Source organism: Octopus bimaculoides, chromosome 11, assembly GCF_046866305.1.
Source record: "Octopus bimaculoides isolate indiv1 chromosome 11, ASM4686630v1, whole genome shotgun sequence".
Lineage (NCBI taxonomy): Eukaryota > Metazoa > Mollusca > Cephalopoda > Octopoda > Octopodidae > Octopus > Octopus bimaculoides.
In genome coordinates, this window is record NC_142938.1 from 62695973 (window position 1) to 62705562 (window position 9590).

The following is a 9590-nucleotide window of genomic DNA, read 5'->3' on the forward strand; positions in this document are numbered from 1 at the left end:
AAAAATGAAAACAAAAAACAAAAGTGTTACTTTTATTTTAAATTTCGTTTCAATCCAATACTAAAATCAAATAGTTTCTCTTGGTGAAAAATTCCTTTTTTATCCAGTAGGAAATGGAACCATTTTCCTTTCATTTTCAATGGGATCTGGGTTTTAGGTGAATTTCGTTGCTGGAGACAGCTAATCGAATCAAGGGGTGCAACATAATTAGACTTGTAACCAAATGTGTCGATTTTCACAGCACGCCCCCCTTTCAGGAGCCACAGTTGTTTGACAGCTCGGCGTGGATAGATGATGCTAATGAATAATACAAGATAACCTGCAAGAGAAAGAAAACAAAAAGATAACTATCTTTGATGAAGGAGATGGAATGTAATAGCTGAAACAGATAGGGTTGTTGTTGTTATTGTTGAGTAGCTCTGATCAGTTCGACCACAAATGCAGTTGATTAAAAGTCAAGGAGCAAACCATAAATTCATTTACTCACTCATTTAATCCCTTTGCTCCTTATGGAGTATAATCCTTCAACAATTTCTCTCCATTGTTCTCAATTCTGAGCTGCCTTTTCTGCTTCTCTCTAGTTGGATCCCTACTTTTTCAGCTCTGCCTTATTCATATGTTTCCCTAAGGGAAGGCCTTCTTCTTCCTGGTCCTGTTGGTTTTGAATTGTCATTGATGTTTCTGTAACTTTGTCATTTTTTCTAGGTAGGGATGTTGGCTCTATGCAAACCATTTTTTTTTTTTATCTCTAGGAAGAGCTGGTCCATATCTGTCTGGTTTCCCTTGACATGGGAGTTTGCATTCTGCAGGCATAGCTCTCAGGGTCACTGAGGCACATAAGCCATCACACAAGCTGGATATTATGGTGGAACCCATACATTCAGCAGACTAGAAATGCAATTTTTTTTAGTTTAAACTTTATCCAAACTGAATATAAAATTAATAATTAGCACATCCAACATAATTGGATGTGTTGACTAGATTACCTTTGAACTGCTATTAACATCCAGAAATACCATCTCATGCTGATAGCTTGTGCTTATTAAGCACTGACAATATGAACTGATGAAACAATTGTCTGCACTGCAGGATGGTATTACCATATGATGTGATTTCCCTGTGAACCTAAAATTACTGAGGTGTAACAAAATAACAAATATGAAATATCGGTTTAAAATTTTGATACAAGGCCTGCAATTTTGGGGGAGGAAGTAAGTCAATTACATTGACCCTAATGTTCAACTGGTACATATTCTATCAATCCTGAAAGGATGAAAGGTAAAGTCAACCTTGGTGGAATATGAACTCAGAACACAAAGATGGATAAAATGCCACTAAGCATTTTGCCCAATATGCTAATGATTCTGCCAGCTTGCTGCTTTAATAATGGTAAAATATTGACTGGAAAATAGCATAAACAACATCACAAAAGATGAAGCTAATCTTCAGCATTTCATTTGATGCAGACTATACATGAGGAATTGACAAATTAAAAGGTGGAGGAACTGCTCTGAAGCACCCCCGCCCCACCAAAAAAAACCCAATAACAATGAATTTGTTTGTCCTCAAGGAACCTACACCTCTTCATCTATATTAGCCATCTAATGGACATAATCCCCCAATATAACCTGCTAAATTGTGTTATATTCATATATTTTTTTCTCTCAGATGAGTTTCATTGAGGTGTCTGTTTCTCTGACTATTTCCCTTCTCTTTCATGTGCTGTTGACACAACATCTCAATTGGCATTTTCCCTAATTGTCTTCAGGTGATATTTCTGAGCTTGACCAGTGTTTGAGCTGGGTAGCTTTATTTTACCAAGTGAGCCAGATGTTTTCACCACTGACCTACTGCACTGAAGAATGATAACATTGTCATTTTAAGGTACTTAAGGATGAGACTAATTAGTCTAATTAATCTCCATATTTTTTCATCTCAGAAAAAATATGGACAAGTCTTGGCATGGACGTGAGATAATGAAAGATAGTACATGTTTAGTTTGCGAGAATTGTGGTGGGTGAGTGCAGTGGTTTGAATCCTTATTGCGAGCTGGAAATAAGAACATGAAGGTTGTAGTGTTTTAATCATTCTAGGATTTTTAAAGTTAAGATTAAGCTGGCAAAAGATTGTGTGGAAACTGCCCATTTTAAGTTTAATAACTGTGATGACTTCTCAGTTTTCAAATTCTGGAGATTTAGCAGTGTTGAAACGGGTAGTTAAAGATGTTAGTGAGTAAAGAAAATTTTTCAAGTGCCTTTGTGTTTTAGTGTGTTTATGAATTTGTGAAATTTTTTTTTTTTTTTCGGTACTTTTTATGTTACTCTAGCCTATTCAACACTGAAAACAAGTACCAGCTGACTGCCGGTGTAGCTCTTCTTACCTCCAGTTACCACATCTCGATTCGATGTTCTGTTGGGCTTCGAGTGGAAAAATCAAGATGTCTGTCTGCTCGCGACGGTTGGGAACATCCAAGACAACTAGCATAAGCGTGGTACAAGTACCAACTCACTTTCGCTAGCGAAGTAGAAGTAGTATAGAAGTAGTAAAGATGTGTGTCTTTTGCCTTCTATTTCTGCCTCTTATATATATATATATATATATATATATATATTGTGTCCGATTTTGGTAAAGGGTTTTTATAAAGAAATTTAATTATCTCCCATCTTGACAGAGCGTTTCTTACTTACCTCCCTTCGATGTAACTTCAGCAACAGTAGAAAGTCTGGCCAGCTACTCGATTGTGATATTTTAGCTCAAATTTTGGAGATTAACTTCGTCTTTCAAAAGTCACGAACAATTAAAATAAGTACTAGTGTCCTATTGCGATCAGATCAATCATCTGTACACCTTTTTACAGCAAGGACAAAATTTCAAGCACTTGTTGAGATGAAAACTGAGTATACATATATAGTTGATTGCATGCCAGACGTAACCCAGTTTTAGCAGCGCATATTCAACAGAAAGAAACTTTTTGGTATATTAGAATATATAGACCCCGTTTCGGTCATGAATGACCACAGGATTCTACATAGAAAGTTCCCCTCCGAGGCACAAGTCCAGGTAAGTTTGTTAATAGGAGACCAGCATTCGCCCATGCGTACCAGCCTCCCCTCTCCATGCCACCAATATTATCGAAGGGAAAAGCAAAAGCCGATACTGCTTGGCACCAGTGACATTGCAACTCATTTTTATAGCCGAGTGAACTGGAGCAACTTCGCATATAGGACTCCGGGTGATTCTTTCGGAGCCTTTTTTTTTTTTCATGTATGTCATATATACCATCAAATATGGTAACTTTTGGGGGTAAATTTTCAGATTAACACCCGCACGATTTTCACTAGGGTGTTAGGGTCAGGGTTAAGTACGGAATTTCCTAACCCTAACCCTAACCCTAACACCCTAGTGAAAATCGTGCGGGTGTTAATCTGAAAATTTACCCTTTTTTTGCTAATGATAGATCAGTCCATCAGAAATCTACACTTCACAGAGATAGAAGAGGCTTATAATAAAAAAATAAATGAATTGATAGATGAATATAGATTCTGAGAAAAATCTTGTGTTAGTGATGAAGTGCTTAGTACGATAAAGAGATAAGAAGTGTTTTTGTTGCATAACATTCATTGATTCTTATCTTCCTTGATGTACAATATCAGGTGTTGTCAGTTGTTAACTGTCTCTTTTGTTATTTATAATTTATCACGAAGTGAATGCATGTGGCTTTTGGTTAAGGTGTTGCCATCACCATTGCCATGCACATGCTTTCAATTCCTAGACTCAGCAGCATGAAGTGTTCTTGAGCAAAACACTTCATTTCATGTTGCTCTATGATTACTTTGACAGCTGATATGTAACACACTGTGCAATGTTGATTTGATGGAAGGAGTATGCTAATGTGCAGCACAAACATTATACGTGCAAATCATCAATGAAGGTTGTTCAGCAAGAAAATGCAGAACACGTATCTGTCATTTACAACAGGAGAGTAAAAAAAAATAATAAAATGAATAAACATAAGAGTATGGTAGATGGCAGAAGCAATAATGCACCGGACTGAAAATCATGAGTGTTGTGTTCTTGAGCAAGACACTTTATTTCACGTTGCTCCAGTTCACTTAACTGTAAAAATAAGTTGCAATGTGACTGGTGCTAAGCTGTATTGGCTTTTGCCTTCCCCTCTGTGGCATAAAGAGGAGAGGCTGGTATGCATGAGCAACTACTGGTCTCCTATAAACAAACTTGCCTGGACTTGTGCCTCTGAGGGGAACTTTCTAGGTGCAATCCCATGGTTATTCATGACCGAGGGGGGGGGGGAGGTCTTTATCTTTTCTTTTTACCTATTATATAAAAGATACGTAGAATATAGCAGTATAGCCTCCTCTTCATCATCATCATCATGTCTGTTTCCTATGCTAACATTTGTTGGATGGGTTGTTATAGTCCGAGTCAATTCTTAATTGGAGTTACTGCTTCCTTAGATGAATTGAAAGGCAGTAACATCAAGTCTTGCTCACATTTTCCAATCTTGGAGTGGTTTCTATGGTCAGAAGCCCTTCCTAATGCCAACTACTTTAGAGTATTTACTGGGTGCATTTTATTGTGGCATCAACATTAGAGAGATTGCTGTGTCCTTGGGAAACCTAAAGAGTCCTCTATACTCTGAGAGACAGTGATTGGCAGCTGCATGTTGGTTGTTGGTAAGGAGATTGACTAGAAAAGAGGCATGATGGAAAAAAGAGTGATAAGGAGGTGATAGTATGGGAGATTAGGAACAGAGATATAGTTAACGAAGAATGATAGAAGAGAATATTTTAACAGAAATACTGAAGGACTGAAAGATGTAACGGTAAGAGAGATGGCTAGCAGTAAAGAAGAATTATGGTAGAAAGCAGTGAATCAGATGGTCTGAGTTTCTGAATGGTCATTGATAGTCCATTCCAAGCTTTGATGCCACAAGGTTCTCAGTATGAACAATGGACATTACCATGTCCATTGTTCATTGGAAATTAGATCAGAGAAGTCACTTAAACATTAAACATTAGTGCTATAAACCTAGTGTCCTGTATATTGGTACATCACTAACAGTGTAAACTGCAGTGATGTAAAAGAATAATATATTATTTTCACAGGGGCTGTGCCAGGATTTGAACAAGCATGTAAGCTAATGAAGCACAACCAAACAAGACAACTTCTACATGATCCACTAGAATAGTAACTAATCTCTCTAAAATCACATCCAATCATATTAAAGAAACGATAGACACATTAGCCAGTGTAGTCTTAGATACATGCGGCTGGGAAAAAACGACAGAATAGTTAAGACAGAAATGTTTCTGATCATAGGTTGAGATAAAACAAAACTGACCAGTGGCTAAACAATTAATGAAAATCCCTTAATTACTCATTGTACTTGGTTGTCTACAACATTTCTCTTCGTGACATCTATTTATAGCTAAGTGCACTACGAGGTTATGTATCATTACAAAACTCACGTATCAACATCTGTAAGACAGTATCGAACTCACTCGGACAACGGTGATTTTCAGTACAGATGTTGTTTACCCTCAGGACAACCGAGCAGACCAATGATCAAAGGCATTTTCAGCTATGATAATGCTGTCTTTTGGTAGGTATCTAGGAATACATAATTCAATGTCTCCTCCGCCATCCCATTTTTAGGGCGGTAGAGTTTGAGTTGATAGGTATTTGGCTACTGTTTTTAGCAGGTCGAGTAAATACACATAGGCTCCTTCTAGGCAAGGATAAAATAAAAATAAGAACATTTACTCATTCATTTGTTTCAAAGGCTCTTTGCAAAGTTTTAAAAAGTTCAGGTTTGTCTCGAGCATACAAGCTCACTTGGCCGGAGGTAATCCGGATTCTATTGCTATTAAGCGACTGAGAATACCAGACAGACCAGGATTCTGAACGGAGAGCCAAATCTATCGAAAGGTTAAACCCCTGTTCCTGATGATACTCATTTAGTTGCAAAGTAAGTGATATGATTCGCCCAGAAGATAGCTCCACAAAGAAAGAAACTAACAAACACAAAAAATATGAATAAAAATACCAACCAACAGATATACAAAGTAAAGCTATGCCGTTGCGATACTTGTTCTCTCCTAAATTAATTCTTTTCCACCACGGTGGCTTAGTAACATTCCCATTTGTTTCCTGTTCTTTGGGTTTGACGTCTCTCAACGTTGTGTAGGAGAAACCGGCCAGGTGGACCCAGAAAAAGAACTGTAAAATACCGAGGAAAGCCAGAAGTTTGTAAAATTTATCGTTCTTATATGAATATATTAAAGTGTCTTTAGTTACTCGATCGTTTACTTCAAACGGTAGTCCAGTTGGAAGCTGACGAGAAGCAGAAGTAAATATATGTCTATTCAACACGAAAGTTGACAGTAAAGGTACAAAGTGCGATCTCAAGGGTATTGCTGAAAGCGATGTTTTGTTGCCGTGTTTAATGAGATTATTCACTTGCCCAATGTATCTTTGATTGTATATTGTGTCTTTGAACCTAAACATAGGTTTGAACGAAGAACATCGTCCTAAACACAAACTTCGATACAATAACACATGCATCTTCTAATTATTGCGATTGTTATGCATTAAATGAAGAGCATAAGTACAAAGGGAGACTATTCTCCTATAACAAAGGGAATTAATCTAAGAACATGACCTTGATACCTCATCAGTTACGGCTTCACAAAATCGGTAGAGCAACGGACAAACTTAGTATTTAGTTACTTCTTTTCGTGTTCTAAGTTCAAATACCATTGAGCTCATCTTTGCTTTTAACTTTTCTGGTACTGAAAAAAATAAAATAAAATCGTAGTTAAATATTAAGGTCGATATCATCGACTATATTCCACCCCTAAATGTGTGACCTAGTGCCATTTTTACTTTCTTGTAATAAAAAAAAAAAAGGGAGAATCAGCAACGCACCAGATCAAATTTGTTGTGGTATTTAGTTGCTGTCTTTCATGTTCTGAGTTTGAATCTTGTCAAAGTTAACTTTATAGACTTTGGAAACATCACGGCAACGAAAATATCAACAAGTGTTGATAGTTAGGCCATATTCTCTCCAAATCTGTGCTGTTGCACTTATGTTTGTGACTAATTATCATTATCTTAAAAAAAAAAAAAGCTACCGTCTTTTCCTCCCTGTACTGTCTGGTTTGTCTGTTGTACAGCTGTATCAGTTTTCTTAGAAAAGTCCAAGTTGCGTTACAAAAGATTGGATCTTTGAATTCGCTTATGAAGTGTAATACAGTCTGTTAATTTTCCTGAAAGCTTTGTGGAGAAAAGATGCTTGATTTTTATTAATGGATCTTTGAGTTTGCTTATGAAGTGTATTACCATCTGTTAATTTCCCTGAAGGCTTTATGGAGTAAAGATGCTTGATTTCTTTAATATTGAAATATGAAAGTTGTCAACCATCCAAGCCAACCAAAGGTCTGAGTCTAGGAAGCATCTATGTGATCTTTTGAACTGCAAGAAATAACAGTCAAATCTCCTTCAAATCAAATCTTGAAAACAATCCCCCAAAAAACAGAAAGGACATGTTAGATACCTCTAAAAAGGCAAAAAAAAAACTTTAATCATAGGTGGTCAAGGCAAGAAATTCTTTAATCATTGATCTGAACTTCAATGAAACACAGTTGGATCAGTAAGATACTGACATGTATTTTGTAAAGAAATAACTTAGTCCAAACATCTGTAAAAAGGTACCATAAAGAGGGATGCTGTAAACAAGTGAGAGATGCTAATCAGCTCAACTGACTAAGAGTATATGAGCCAATAAATAAGCCTCTAAATCTCATCTGAATTGGAAATAGCAGCAATATCACCTTTAAATCAGAGAGAGGGAGAGAGAGAGAGAGAAATATGGTTAGAATTGGAATACCTTTAGTGATAATTTGAAATTAAACAACCACCATGTGTCTGCTCAATGAGGGTTGATCTAGGGCCAAACAATGCCTAAGGATTTAAAGTTAGAAAAGCTATATACAATAAGTACCAGACATCACTAGTGTCTTCTTTTATAGCTCCAGGCTGGCCAGAGTCTTAAGAGTGGATTTGGAAGATGGAAGCTGAAAGAGGTCCGAACGTGATCGTTACCAGCGTCGCCTTACTGGCACTTGAAAAAACATTCGAGTGAGGTCGTTGCCAGTGCCGCTGGACTGGCTCCTGTGCAGGTGGCACGTAAAAAACACCACTCGAGTGTGGCCGTTGCCAGTACTGCCCGACTGACCCTTGTGCCGGTGGCACATAAAAGCACCCACTACACTCTTGGAGTGGTTGGCATTAGGAAAGGCATTCAGCTGTAGAAACTGCCAGATCAGATTGGAGCCTGCTGCAGTCATCTGGTTCACCAGTCCCCAGTCAAATCGTCCAACCCATGGTAGCATCGAAAGCAGACGCTAAACGATGATGATGATGTATGTAGGTATGTATGTTTATATATATATATATAAATATATGTATGTATGTATGTATGAGGGTCAACCGAAATCATGTGAATGAATTTAGTAGGTAGATGTTTCCATTATGTGTGTACATGTGTGTAAGTACGTGTGCCCCCTAACAGAAAGGTAGGAAAAAACATATATGTATGTATGTTTGTGTCTCTTTGTCTGGATACTGTGTAATAGTTGTAAATGAGTGCCACTGTCATTCATTTCAAATATTCTGCGAGAACATGTTCGGCCATGAGGAAATATTACCTTGCTTGCAAACAAGGGTTACCAACAGGAAAGGCATCTGGTTGTAGAAAATCTGTCTCAATAAGCTCTGTCTGAGCTATGCAAGCAAGGAAATGTGGGCATTAAAATGATGGTAAAGAGGAGGATATATATTACAACAAGCTTTTTTTTTCAGTTTCCATCAACCAAATCCATTTACATGATTTTGGTTGATCCAAGGATATAGTAGAAGACATTTAATCAATATGTCATGCAAGTAGGACAGACCCAAAAAAGCATGTGGTTGGGAAGAAATTGTTTTAACCATGCAACAATGCTGGCTAGCATTTGTAATCCATATAATACAACCTTTTTACACACATACTTGTCGTGCTGATTGTACCAGAGAATTACATTAAAGAGCAGATGGATCTGTGGAATACTCAACCACTTATATGCTAATTCAAGGGCAGGTAATGCAGTTGATCAAACAACTAAATCCTCAGCATCAAAACTGATAGGGATCCCTATATATGACCCTAGTATGGAAGAACTAGTAAATTGTCTATGAATGCAAATGACAACAATTAAAACACATGTGATGAGCAACCAAGAGAATTTCTATGTCGTCACTCAACCTGCTAGAAATAGCAGTCAAATCACTTTCAAATCATATCCAACCATCTTCTAAAAAATATAAAAGGGAGGATATATTGGATAGTATAATCATAGATATACTGTGCTTGATCATAAGTCCATTCAATTGGAACTCACTTGGTTCTAAACAACCACAAGGTGTGTAATATGATGATACTGAAGATTCAACTGTTTATATTGACGATTAAGTTCAATTAGCAGTGATTAAAAAGAAATCAATATAGAAATAAACACCAAAACATGATA

General features: G+C 37.0%; 1 protein-coding gene across 1 annotated transcript; it reads right to left on the reverse strand.

Annotated features, from left to right (window-relative positions):
* LOC106875736 (transmembrane protein 223) lies at window positions 1-6662 on the reverse strand. The gene is made up of 2 exons (XM_014923984.3): window positions 6072-6662; window positions 1-319 (listed from the first exon to the last, which is right to left on the reverse strand). The coding sequence occupies exons 1-2, from the start codon at window positions 6583-6585 to the stop codon at window positions 33-35; spliced, it is 801 nt and encodes a 266-aa protein (XP_014779470.2). The 5' UTR covers window positions 6586-6662; the 3' UTR covers window positions 1-32.
* Window positions 6663-9590: the final 2928 nt, after the last annotated feature.

Bases quoted from the DNA above. Each gene is read 5' to 3' on its own strand.
- LOC106875736 (XM_014923984.3), bottom strand. From the start codon at position 6,585: ATGCATGTGTTATTGTATCGAAGTTTGTGTTTAGGACGATGTTCTTCG. The intron at 320-6,071 runs GTTGGTATTTTT...TTTCTCTTGCAG, and splicing joins TTTACTTTGTATATCTGTTG to GTTATCTTGTATTATTCATT.